Below are 13,145 nucleotides of genomic sequence, written 5' to 3'. Positions count from 1 at the left end.
TAGACGACAAATAGAAAACTCTATGTGCCTCAACGCATTTTTCCCATTTGTTATATGAATTAATATTATCTTCAAGAAATAAAATGGTCCAAGAAGTACTTCCCAGAAGTACTCTTTAATTCCCTGTAAAGAATTACAGGGTTGATTTTTTTCAGTCCCAAGCGTGTTTTCTTCTTTAAAATGTAAATTTTGAATAATGGACAGTTGTGTACAGACATCTGAGTGGCCAGAGGTGGTTGTTTGCCCCAACAAGAGACTTGAATTTTTTAATCACCAGACCACATTTTCTGTGATGCATAAGGCTGAATATATGGAGGACTATGCCTGGGGTGTCTACAATTGAACAACCACGAATTAAAGATAGGATATGGGAAAAAATTTGTTGATGAGAAGTGTTATCAACAGTTGGAACAGGCTCCTCAGGGATGTGTTGAGTAATCAACCACAGAACTGCTTAAAAGATGTAGATGTGGTACTTAGGGACAGGGTTTAGTGGTGGATTTGTCAGTGTTAGCTTTGCTGATTGACTTGATGATCTAAAGAACTTTTCCTGACTAAATTATTCTATGATTCTGTGTGTGGGGGGAATAATAACATTTTTCTTGTCCCCACCTCTTCAACATGGAAGGGTTTAGGGACTTACTGACCAGTTCAGCCTCTTTATTCCTGGTTTTTCTAAGGTGAATATCAGTTTGGTGTTTCCATATTTTTGACAATATTTCCTGCTCTTCTGTGTACTTGAATTTTTCAGATGTAAAAGTCACCTTTTGGGATAGGTCGATCAGCACTCAATATTCTCGTTTAGATATTTAGGGAAAAACTATTATTTTAAATATTGTTCTACATTAACTGAAGGAAAAATCCTAATAGTCTGTATGCTTTTTTAAAATGCTATTTAAAATGTTTTTAACTTATTTCTCATTTATATTCATGATTGCAGAAGACAGGTCCACTAGAACTGTCACTGCCAAAATTCTGATTTCTCTCTACAAACTACCTTGCTTCCACTTAGTCTGCTGCATTTTTTCATGCTGTTATTATTGTACTTCTGTAATATTTGTCCTTACAAAGTCCTAACTGTATTGATATGCCATACTTTGAGAACTTGTTTTTTTAACAATATGCAGATTTCATATTTACTGTCTATGTTTCTGATATTAAAGGGGCTGATTTCAGCTGTACTTCAGCTCTATGGAAACTCTTAGTTGAATACCACAGGGTCCTGTGGTATTGCTGACAATTTGCCAGTATGACTTACATGGATGGTTTCTATAATATTTTCTACTGATACTTCAATTTGAAACAGTTCCTCAGATTTTTCTGCCATAAAGAACAGCTTTGATAGAGGACTTTCCCAGAGTGTTTGCTAGTAAGCAGTAGGACAACAAATTAGTTTCTATGTCTACAATAGCCTTAAGTGTTTCTTTTATGCCTGGTCATCCTCTGTCCTTACAGGTCCACTGGCAACCCCCCTACTCTTACTCCGCTTCTTCTGATATGTTTGGAAAAAATCCATGTATCTGTTCATATCTATTTCAGTGCAATGTTCAGCACTATTTTGAATGAAAAGCCATTGTCAAATAATAATTGTGTTCTCCCATTCATGTAAGACTTAAAGATTTCAAAATAAACAAGCCTCACATCTCTTGCTTCTCCAAGCAAGAATTAGGATGACATATACTCCTGAATGTTTTTCTTTTCTAATCAGGGGAAAAAACCCCAAATTTTTCCTGCAATGGAAAGGCAAAAAACCCAGCAAATAAATAATAATTAAAAAAGCTCACACAAGGGTGGTTTTAAAGCTTGCCTTTAACTTATTTGCTTTCTTTATTAAAGTGAAGCAATTGTACCTCTGACTGTCAGGTACTGCCAGACCTGCAATTTTTGGGGGCTACAGCTTCTGCAGAGTTATTGCTGTTGTGTGTTCAAATTTTGAATTACATATTTAAGGTGCAGTTTTTAGGTGATTGTGGACTCCTATAATATTTCTGTCTATTTAAGTGTTTCAAGGGAACATGTACAATTGTGCATGTGTCATGGTAATTTCTTTTGAGAAGTCTAGTCCTAGAAGTTCAGAAGGTAAATGTTATAACCAGTTGTGGCTGTGTTTCTGTTTAAATGTCATCTCTACCTCAAATACCAAAGAATACCATTCTAATAGTTAACAAAGGGTTGCTGATCTCTTCAGACACACTGCCAGCTCAAGGACAGTTAGAAGAAATTTAATGCAAGAATGGCCAGTCATTCTCAGATATTTCTGGAAGAAAACCCAATAATTCAGGATCAGTGCAAAAGTTTTCTTTTTATGTGCAAGAATTCTGCAGCATTTATTGGTCATCTTTTAAAATAATTTCTGTCAAACCTCAATATAGACAAGGAATGTACTATTTTCAAGTTAGCACTAGCACCTGCTCTGTTAGTGCTCCAGCCTCCTCATTCTGCTCATCCCATTGCATTTCCTGTGCATATGTGTTCTGTAGAAAAACTTTACATGGATTTATATGAACCTCATGTGTCTAACTCCTTTGCCACTTTGCATGTATAAGCCCTGCTGAGCTCTACTCAAATGCCACGAGTAGAGTTTCCACTATTTGAGCACTACTTGTACATAGACCTCTGCTTCATGCTTCCTCTGAGGGAGTTTATTCTAACACACATTCTCTCTCATATTAAAAAAAAAATTGCTTTTAAGAACCTGCAGTTCTATAGAGACTCTCTGTAGCACTTTGAAATAGCTTTTGTCATGTGTCAAAAAAAAAAAAAAAAGGTTTCCCTCTGTGCCCTGCATTACCATAATTTATCTTCTGAACTGAATTACAGAGTAGAGAATGTATTATCAGAGTCTGATTGTGAAGTTACATTTGTAGAAGTCTCTATGTATGATGGGTTTATGGAAACTGTTTTCCTTCCCCTCTACTGGCTTTTTACACAAATGTTTCCTCCAGCATTTTTTCCTTCTGTACTTGCACTTGAAATATACATAGAGACAAGTCAGTGTGGTGGAGAGATTACTAGCTCCAGGAATGTTTTATTTATTTCCAAAAGTAATTTTCTAATATTTTCCTTCAACTCTGTCCATTTGGAGGTTGGTGCCTTGGAACAGGCAATGCTGGATGCTTTAGTCATGGATCGTGTGGATTTTGTAAAACTGTTAATAGAACATGGAGTGAACATGCACCGCTTTCTTACTATATCGCGTTTGGAAGAACTCTACAATACAGTGGGTATTTGAAATCCCAGTGTACCACTTTAGACACGAAAGTCTGGAAACAATGTTGTTTTGCTTAAGGGGTATGATGAATAGGCCATATTTTTATGAAGAATTTTTGAATTAAAAAAAGGGAAAATTAATGGGTTTGGTTATTTTTGACTGTAATGTCGGGGTTGGGTAATGGTGTAGCAGGTTGTTATATTTGATTCACTGTCACTAGATTGAGTACTCATTGGAAGTGGATAAGAAATATGTTCAGATTTTAATCTGATATGTAATTCATGCTTACCTTGTTGAAAATGATATGTTGTTTAGACCAAAGCTATATCAGCTTCTTTCTAGATTAAGTCAAGATTTAAGATAGTAGAGGGGCTGCTCATGGGTGTTGAAATCTTTTTGAAAAGATTTGTGGGTAGAGTGGAGAGAGTTTGTATCACAGTAGTTTATTTTGTAGATTTTTTTAAGCTGCTTTCTTATATTTCTTATATATATATTACATGTATTGATTTTCTAGTGTAGAGTGACATGTTTTTTACTTTTCTATTCACACTACAGAAACAAGGACCATCAAATCTGCTTTTACACCACCTAGTTCGAGATGTGAAACAGGTAACAGACATAGGAAAGGCTGAGGACAAAAATACTAGATTAATATTTCAGTGCCCACTGGCAAGCTGCTATTAGATAATACAGGGGAATTTTTGGTAATAGCAGTAACAGCTTCATTACTGCAGTCCTATATATCTGCTAAAGGATTTCATCTTAATTCCACTGACCCCCTAAGCAATTAATCAACATACTGCTGCTGACGCTCCCAAGGCTCCTGTACCTTAATTTCAAAGCTGAGTAGTTCATCCAGATCAGACTCTCTTTCTCACATTACTAAACTGACATTTTGAAGTGATTGTACAAAAGACTTAGTGAATTAGTGCAGTGGCTATACTCATTGCTTTAAGGTTTTCTATTTTTTCCCCAAAGTTAAAGTCTTTCCTTGTTAGACCAGTAATGAAAAGATATTGTGACAAGAGATAATATTTGGATGTGCTGCACTGCCTAGGAGAACAGAAGGTGGCAGTGGATGACTACTGCATGGAGCACTGGTTCCATTAGTCATTTAGTAGCAGCCTTGTTATTTAGGTACATCATTAATTTATTTCACAGTTCTGTTATCTGTTCCTCACAGCACTGCTAAGCCAGGAAGGGATGAGCTGTTCTTTATGCGACTAGACTTCAACACACGAGATTCTTAGATCCCAATCTAGACTAATTGGCTAATTCTTTCCAGGGTGTGATTGCTAAGATACAATGAAATGGCAAGTCTGACTGTTTGCAGAGTTCTGTTGGATTTGTGCTATCGTTTTGTTATTGTGTGTGACTTTCATGTCAATCCCATTTATGATTCTTTAGATAGATGTAGGGTATCCTGGTCTCCCAAACAAACTGTTTTCCATGTTTTTTCCATACTGATGAACATATTCAAGATCTAATTTATGTTATAAATCTGGAATCTATATGTTGAAAGGTCTAAATCTTGAAAAAACATTTAGTTTCTCCAGGCTGTGAAAACTCTCTTCTTCACTGAAGCATTTGATATGATCACGTCTCTAAAACCCATATATATTTGTCTTTATATATCTCAGAACACTTTGGGAAAGTCCAGTGAGTGATCTAAAGAGAAGCTTTTGGCACCTGACATACAGTAATGGAATTAATGTGAAAAATGTCTGCACAATTTCAAAACTTTCACTGCCTTTGTCTAAGCTAATCTTGGGGTCTGCAAACAGGTCTAAATGCTGAAAAGCCTTATTCACCTGAGCTTCTGTAAGGTCACATAAGTGCTCTGTGAATGGGTTGTGCAGTTGCAGTCTAATTAAACATGGTGACACTGTAGCTGGGACAGTCAACAGTGATGTGACCATGGATTTCAGAATATTTTCTGTTACTATGCTTTGCTGCTGCTGTGATTGAATGAAGATACATTGCAGTCTGCTCTGATGATGTAAAAGATGGGGATTAGTGCAGAGAGAAGTACCTACAAGCTTAGTATTCAAAAATACTTGCCTAACTCTCAGTGACCTGGGACTGAGTGGCCTTAGCTGACTGTACTGAGGTTTGCCACTGCAGTATATTGAAAAAACACCCTCAGTACATTAAAGAAAAAGACTTTCTACAGTCTGAAAGGCTCACACTGCCAGGAATACATAACCTCTCTGATCCCATTTATATACAGGCCCATTTTTCACTTCAAAGAGTTGCAGTTTAAGGTTTTACCAATAATTTTTTAAAATCTGCATGGAAGAGAATCTATTCTTCAGAGAATTTGTCACAAACCTTGGGTCTTGGAAGGACAGTGGAGCACTGGTGCTTTAAGCAGAACAGGTGAGATACTCAGAAGGTAGATCTAGTGCATGTACTGCTGTTGTCCTAGTTGTCAAGACAGTCTAGATCCTCAACAGGATATTTCTAGTCTCTAGGAATTACTCTGCTTAAATGCATGCTTCAGCTACTTCTTCAATTTGAGTAAATCAAAGTACTTAATCGTACCATGCTAGTTTTCCCTTGTGAGAAGGTTTTTATCCGTACCTCTGCTGTTGGTGCTTGTTCTCACTGTTAGATGCAGCTGATCTTGTGAACATTGCAAAATATGCCATGTGGGTACAGTGAACTTCAGGAATCACATTTTCCCCTCTTTTCTAGAAGAGTTCCACATGCATAATAAATGTGTACATTTTCTTGACAGATGCACATTTTTCCAGATTTTCCCTTACAATAGGAGGACTATGATATGGTTGAATGTTGCATATAACAGCAACACGAAATGTTTGTGACATTTGGTATTTCAGAATAGCCTTTCTTTGGATTACAAGATATCACTGATTGACATTGGACTGGTGATAGAGTACCTCCTTGGTGAAGCTTATCGGAGCAGCTACACAAGGAAGCATTTCCGAATTCTCTACAACGATCTCTACAGAAAACACAAGGTAGCTTCTTCCAAAACACTGGTCACCAAGAAAAGCCAAAATGTGACACCTGAAAATAGCTCATGTTGTCATCCTGGTTTGTCTGAGGAGTATCATTTAAATATGTGCCATGCTTGTCTGTTTGAGAACTGTAGGGAGGTTGAAAATAAGAGAGACAAATCCCCAAGAGTACTGGTTAAATTAATTATTTGTTATATTATTTATTATTTCAGTAAATTTACCTTTGTGTCCAGTACCTGGTTGTGTTTTGTCTACCATTCATCAATAAAGTATGACAAGACTCTGCCAACCACCATTTTCCCTTTTTTGAAACAGTTACATATTTACTTCTTGCAGCTTGAACCACCTCATGGAAATACTAAACTCCACATGCCTTGGAGTAGACTTAGGGCATGTCAGCATGTTCCCTATGGTTTCCCAAAGTCAGTAGCTTAAAAACAGCCTAAATTCTCAATAAATTAATTGAAAGTCATTCCCAACATTGCAGAAAGTATAAATTTACTGCATAAAAATGAACCCCAGTTTTTGGAGTAGAACTGGACATTTAAGTACTTCCATATTTTAAAAACAAACAAAAAAACCCTCCCATCCCCACGAAATGTTTCCATGACTAAGAGAAGAATTATCATAACTATCAGGGAAATTGAGAAGAAATAACGAAACCTGTAACTTGGAGTGACTAGAGAGACAAAGCTTTCTGTGTGCCATTAGTTTTTAGCATAATGCTTTAAAAAGATGTGAGCAGTTCTAACACTTTTTGCTCTTTCCTAATGAAATGTGACCTTAACAGTGATCGTGAAAACATATAATTAGGAATTGTTGGGAAAAGCATTAGTGATTCATCCTGCCCTCTTAGCCAACACCAAACAAAATTTAGAGATGCTGGATGTGCCATCCTTCAGAGGAAATTATCAGCAAAAAGTTCAGAGTTCTGTCTTTCAAACAGCTTATGACACATTTTATAAAGGTTGGCACTCAGAAGATCTTCCAGACTGTATGATTCCATCTTTTGAAACCCTGCTTGTTGCAATTTGAGGATGCTACGAGTGGAAAATCATTATTTTGAATTCAGAGACTCAGAAAAATATTTATTTGTTAACTGAGATGTGAAACAGGCCATTTTTTTCCTTGATGGCATAAGCTTCAGTGGTAGTTATGGTGATTTTTGACTCACTAGTTTTTGAATAACATCAATTTCTACATGCACTATTGTAGTCAACATGTACCAGCAAAATTTATTTCTAACTTGTATTTCTCTCCTCATGTTTTATGGTTTGCTTTTGGATCTAGAGAGCAGTCTCCAGCTTGCCTCAAAGCCTGTCTCATGCTTTTCATCAGAGTAATCAGATGGATAGTGGAATGGGATCCACTGAAAGTACTTTGCATTCTCAGTTCTTCAGAACTGCACAGCCTTACAAATACAAGGTAATATAATGGCATAATTTAGACTTTGCTTAGAACATATCAGGCTGATAATAATTTTATTGACAGATTTTATGCATGTTGGTCAGGCTCTTAGTTTTTATAATTCTACTTAAATTGCAGTGGAAACAATACTTTACTGCTCACAAAGTACAAATCTTGCAATTTTATTGGTGAAGCCAAGCTCAGATTTTATGATAATTTTTTTACCTTCCATCCTTTAGTTGTTGAGGGCTTTAATTCACTGACATGTGGTATCATCAAATTTCTGAGTATCAAACATCTGTGAAAACTCTTCTGAATTTTGAAGAAACATAGGAGTTCTCTGACTTTCCTAATGCTTTCTCATGAATGGCTTATTGAAGTGCTATAGCAAGACTGTTAAGAGGCACATTCAGAGAAAGAATGATAGAAGAGCAAAGATTGGCTTTAATATCTATCTATCTATCTATCTATCTATCTATCTATCTATCTATCTATCTGACAAAACATAAAGTAAAATGAATTTAAAGCACTGAGACTTCCTCACTTACATCAGTAAGACTCTTTTTCCTGTACCATTCTCCAAGAAATACCCAGATATGAATGTATAGCAAGTTTACATTACAAGTGTGACAGACAGGGAAAATAATCTTTAAGTATCTAAGAGGTTTAATTCAGTCTACTATGTACTTCTATCCTGACATATATAAAAAAAAAAGAGTAAAAGCATGGGGTATCATGGGGTTTGGAGAGTGCCCAACACTAAGGAAAGGGAACTAATGAAAAACATGGATGCAGAGCGAGGTGTGTTTTTCCTTCGTCAATGTTACCAGCTTCTTAGCATTGCTAATCTGAACATGGTCTTAGCTGTGGTTTATGACTTTAATGTATATAGCTATCAAATAGTTTGCTACTTGCAATTCACATTTGCATGCAGTTTTATTTTCATGAATCTCAATCATTCACTGGGGTTTTTTTTTTTTTCCCTTATTTTGTTTTTTTAACAAAAAAAAAATCTTTTTACAGGAAAGATCCAGCCCTTTCCCAAAGTATAAGAAGAAATCAAAAGAGGATATAAACTGCTCAGAGAATTATGAGTCAACTGGCTTCATCTACCCCTATAATGACCTCCTGGTTTGGGCAGTATTGATGAAAAGACAGAAGATGGCTATGTTCTTCTGGCAGCATGGAGAGGAAGCCATGGTCAAAGCTGTTGTTGCTTGTAAACTCTACAGAGCAATGGCACATGAAGCTAAACAGAGCAACATGGTGGATGACACTTCAGAAGAACTCAAGAAGTATTCAAAGTATGATTTCTCCCTTTATTTCAGTTAAAGTTCTCTGGTGCTGAAAATGGTTAGAGACTGCCCTAATCTGCTAAGAGTTAGTAAAGTTGGTGATGCCATGGATTAAGGAGTATAAAAAAAAGTACTTTCAGATATTCCCTATTGATACTATATAATGGATCTATGTACTGGTGTGTAATATGGAGAGTTAAAGGAAAACTATTGGCATATTACCTAAATGCATATTTGAAAACATGGGTAAGTAACATAAATCTCATTATCTGCTAAATGGTCAGGTGAAAGGCTGAAATTTCCCCTGCATCTTCTCTTCCAGTTCAATTTGTTGAAAAGCCATATGGCACATAGGTCTGGACTGTTCAAATTTATAGCAAGTAGTAACCAGCAAACCAAAATCAGTGCTTAAATCCTGCTCTGTGTAAGACTAAATGGAAAGTGAAATACCTGATTGAATGAAAAGGGAAGTAGACCAAGAATTTTATTTGAGTTTGTAATTTCCATTTAGTGTTTTCTGGTAGTTTTTCTTGTTGGTAATGTACTTTCTGCTTTGTATATTTCATGCTTGAGATTCAATAAATGCTTAAGGTGCAATAAAACGTACTTTGTTCTTTTGTGTGCAGCTCCAAATCTTAATTTCAAGGAGGGTATGTACCTTCCTTTAAGAGCCTTCTCTGCAGAAGTGTTTCAAAGTCAGTCCAAAAAGAGACTTTTGCAACTGGCTGCAATGTTTGTCCACAGTGGTGATGAATCTGACGGTTGAAGCAAATACAAAGAACTTTGTAGGGTCCATTTTGGTCACCGAGTGAGATTAAGAACAAAACAAATAAAAAACGCCAAAACAGGATGGCCATAAACATTGTGATTAGGACTAAACAGTTAGGTTTACAACGCAAATTATTTTTTAACTAGATATATTGATAAAACAATGAGAAAAATGGGAGGAGGCATGCTTACTGAGATTGATAGCTGAACTTTAGTTACCAGAGTATTCACAACAACCTCTTTTCAGCAGTAACTCTGAGTTTGGACTGATGCCTGTTATATTGACTGTTAATTCCCTTCTGCTTTAGGGAATTTGGGCAGCTTGCCTTAGATGTGCTGGACAAAGCATTCAAACAAAATGAGCAGATGGCCATGAAGTTGCTGACCTATGAACTGAAAAACTGGAGCAACTCAACTTGCTTGAAGCTGGCCGTGTCTGTGGGGCTGCGGCCTTTTGTGTCCCACACGTGCACACAGATGCTGCTGACCGACATGTGGATGGGACGCCTGAAGATGCGGAAGAACTCCTGGTTTAAGGTAGCATTGGTCTGTTTTTTTATGACAATTTAGGTACTTTTTAGGTGCTTAATATATGTGGTTTTTTGGTTATGGACACAGCTAATGCAGCTTCAGACAGCTGTGCTTAAGCATATGTTGGAATATGAATGTGAACATCTGGGAAAAAAAAGCAGGGGAGGGAGGGAAAACAGTACTTGCTCCTGTTTAATTTCTTTGCAAAAGCATGTGTGGGATGACATTAGGATGAAGGATTTTTTGTTGCTTTTCCCATTCTCTCAGCACTTTTCAGTCCTTCCTCACCTGCTCTTGCTTCCCCACATTGCCTGTTCCCTGGCAGAGCTGCTGGGGGGAAGGATGCTTTCCAGACACAGGGAACTGTATTGAAAGCATCCCCAGATACAATGACACTCTTCAAACCAGAAATCAGCAAGAGAAGCACAAATCTTCAGAGGTTGTCAGACTGTGTGACACAGATTCCCAGCACCAATGACTCCTTCCCCAGCCAGTGGAATTGTACTGGCACCAGGCATGGCTAACCATGGCCTTAGGTTTATGCTATCACTGCTAAATTATTTTGGTGTCTCTCTTTTAGGTCATTGTGAGTATTCTCCTGCCTCCCACGATCCTGATGCTGGAGTTCAAAAGCAAAGCAGAAATGTCTCATGTGCCTCAGTCTCAAGACTTCCACCAGTTATGGTATCACGGGGAACAGAGCCCAGTCATCTCTAAAGATACTTTGGTTAGTCTGTGCAGATCAGTCATTTGTGTGCCAGAGTCTGTCTGTTTACCATGGTGCAGTTCTGAGGAGTGAGAAGATGCTGATCAGGTGGAATGAAATGGCTGGAGGCCAGTTCTCTCCAGAAGTATGGGTTAGATCCCTAGTTTGGAAAAGGACTTAAATGAACTTGGTACAAGTTACTTCATCTGCCCTTGATGTCCTCTGTGCTGACCATAATGAGAAAGTCCTTCCCAGCCTCACATGTATTGCTAGTGCAGGAAGGGAGCAGCCCCACCTGAGGCAGCTAGGAAAAGTGCTCACACAAGTTCTGCTTAATGTTAGCTTTTGATTTTATCTATTAGTCTCTAGCAAAATTCCAGGCTACTGATTTTCCTTAAATACTCTTACACAAAATACTAAAAAAATATACAGACAGTGTAGCAGTGCCATATAGACCATCTTTCACAGGGTGTATGTTGATTATTGCAAATGAGATATTTGTAACCAGACAAAACCATGCTACAGTAATTGTTGGTGTATTTACACATTTGTGTCTGTCTTCCCTCCGAAACAACACTACCTTTGCAATTATAGACCGTTGTTTTCTGCTTTGAAAATGTTGTTTTCTTTTAAAGAAGGGTTATGATGTAGAAAAAGCTGTTCAGAAGTCTGATGAAAGCCAAGGAGATGGTGGACAAGGAAACTTGCCTGGAACTAGAAAAATTTATGAGTTCTACAATGCACCAATTGTCAAGTTCTGGTTTCACACGGTTAGTCATCATTCTAGAATCTGGACTGATAAACCCCTCCTTTGGTCCTTCAAATGCCACTTAATCCTGCTTTTATTTTTTCTAGCATGGATTTGCAGTCACTTAGTGATGGGTATAGATGGGAAGCCATTTGAATGCTTGAAAGCCAATTCTCCAACAGTTAAACGTAAAGATTGTCTGCTACAATCATGCAACTGAACTAAAAAAAAACCCAAATGCAAAAACCCAGAAAAACAATTATAAGGAATTAAAGAAAAACTCAAGCACAGCCTTTTACAGTGGTTAGTTGCAAAGCTGACACAGATTTGAAGGTGGTCTTCTGTACCTTTAATACTTCACTGATATTCATGTTCCTTTCTTTAAGAACTGTCTCTGGAAAAGCAAATATTTATCTATAGGGGATCATTTGCTATAGGAATTGTGCATTTATTAAATTAGTTTCAGTAACCCTGTGTCAGTAGAGCACAGGATGTTTAAGATCAGGCTGTGATCATATGTGTTTTCCACCTGATATTGTTTCTGTGTTTTGGAAGGCACAGATTAACCAGCAGTGACTTATTTAACTTTGAGAATTGTTGCTCGTCCCTAGAGAAGGCTAGGATAAAGGCATAAGACTGCCTTCACATTCAAGGAATGGTGTGCAGATCACAGAATAAAATCACAGAATAGTTACTGTTGGAAGGGACCTCTGGAGGCCATCTAGTCCAACATCCAAGATAAAAAAATCTGTCTCTTTTATGGGGATGAGCATATGCTGCAATTGTTTACCTTCCGCTCCTACCAGTTTTTACAGCATTAAAGTACAAATTTCCAATGATGTTTAGGGACATTCCCATAAAACCAAAGCAAAAAAACCAAAATTTTTGAGAACTCAAATTTTAGGGCTCAAAAATGTGGCAGTGACCCAGTAGTTTGAGTACCTATAGTGAAGCCAATACGCTGATTTATTTGCAGAAATTTATTAGAGGTTTTTTTGTGTATGGATTATACACTGTTTTGCAGATGTCATACTTGGCATTCCTCATGCTCTTTACTTACACTGTGTTGGTGAAGATGGAACCAAGACCAAGTGTGCAAGAATGGCTTGTTATCATTTATATTTTCACTACTGCTATTGAAAAAGTCAGGGAGGTAAGTTTTCCATTGATGTTTCCCATCTTTCTTAAAAACCAGGGAATACCTCTCTGAAGAATGCTAAATCCTGCTTTATTTTTTATGGTGAACTATACAGAGAATTTATTTATTGGAAATCTTTTATTAGAAGACCAGTTCTTGGGCCGTCAAAAAGCATCTTAAATTTTGGCCTTGATTCTCTACTTTTCTGTGTAGAGCTGATTGGTAAGGTGTAGGTGACTGCTGAATTGAGATTTAGAATATTGATGTAGACACCTGGTACTTAATTTTCTGGAGCTGACCATTAGACTTCTAGTAATAAAAGTTGTCTTTAGATATTTAATCTGAGTGAGAAGTTGT

At 37.1% G+C, this 13,145-nt stretch overlaps 1 protein-coding gene across 1 annotated transcript in view; it reads left to right on the top strand.

Moving 5' to 3' along the window:
* Nucleotides 1-13,145, top strand: part of TRPM6 (transient receptor potential cation channel subfamily M member 6) — a 75,256-nt gene that overhangs the window by 25,132 nt on the left and 36,979 nt on the right. The window contains exons 12-20 of the mRNA XM_041422215.1: nucleotides 3,086-3,220; nucleotides 3,767-3,820; nucleotides 6,055-6,195; nucleotides 7,486-7,620; nucleotides 8,626-8,906; nucleotides 9,974-10,202; nucleotides 10,777-10,923; nucleotides 11,538-11,672; nucleotides 12,675-12,803. Coding sequence (XP_041278149.1) covers nucleotides 3,086-3,220; nucleotides 3,767-3,820; nucleotides 6,055-6,195; nucleotides 7,486-7,620; nucleotides 8,626-8,906; nucleotides 9,974-10,202; nucleotides 10,777-10,923; nucleotides 11,538-11,672; nucleotides 12,675-12,803 — 1,386 coding nt within the window. The remainder of the gene's footprint in view (nucleotides 1-3,085; nucleotides 3,221-3,766; nucleotides 3,821-6,054; nucleotides 6,196-7,485; nucleotides 7,621-8,625; nucleotides 8,907-9,973; nucleotides 10,203-10,776; nucleotides 10,924-11,537; nucleotides 11,673-12,674; nucleotides 12,804-13,145) is intronic.

The sequence above is a fragment of the Onychostruthus taczanowskii genome, unplaced genomic scaffold (assembly GCF_017590055.1).
Source record: "Onychostruthus taczanowskii isolate IOZ18803 unplaced genomic scaffold, ASM1759005v1 scaffold72, whole genome shotgun sequence".
Classification (NCBI taxonomy): domain Eukaryota; kingdom Metazoa; phylum Chordata; class Aves; order Passeriformes; family Passeridae; genus Onychostruthus; species Onychostruthus taczanowskii.
The sequence above is the reverse complement of the archived record's forward strand: the minus strand, read 5'-3'. Positions and strand labels throughout refer to the sequence as shown.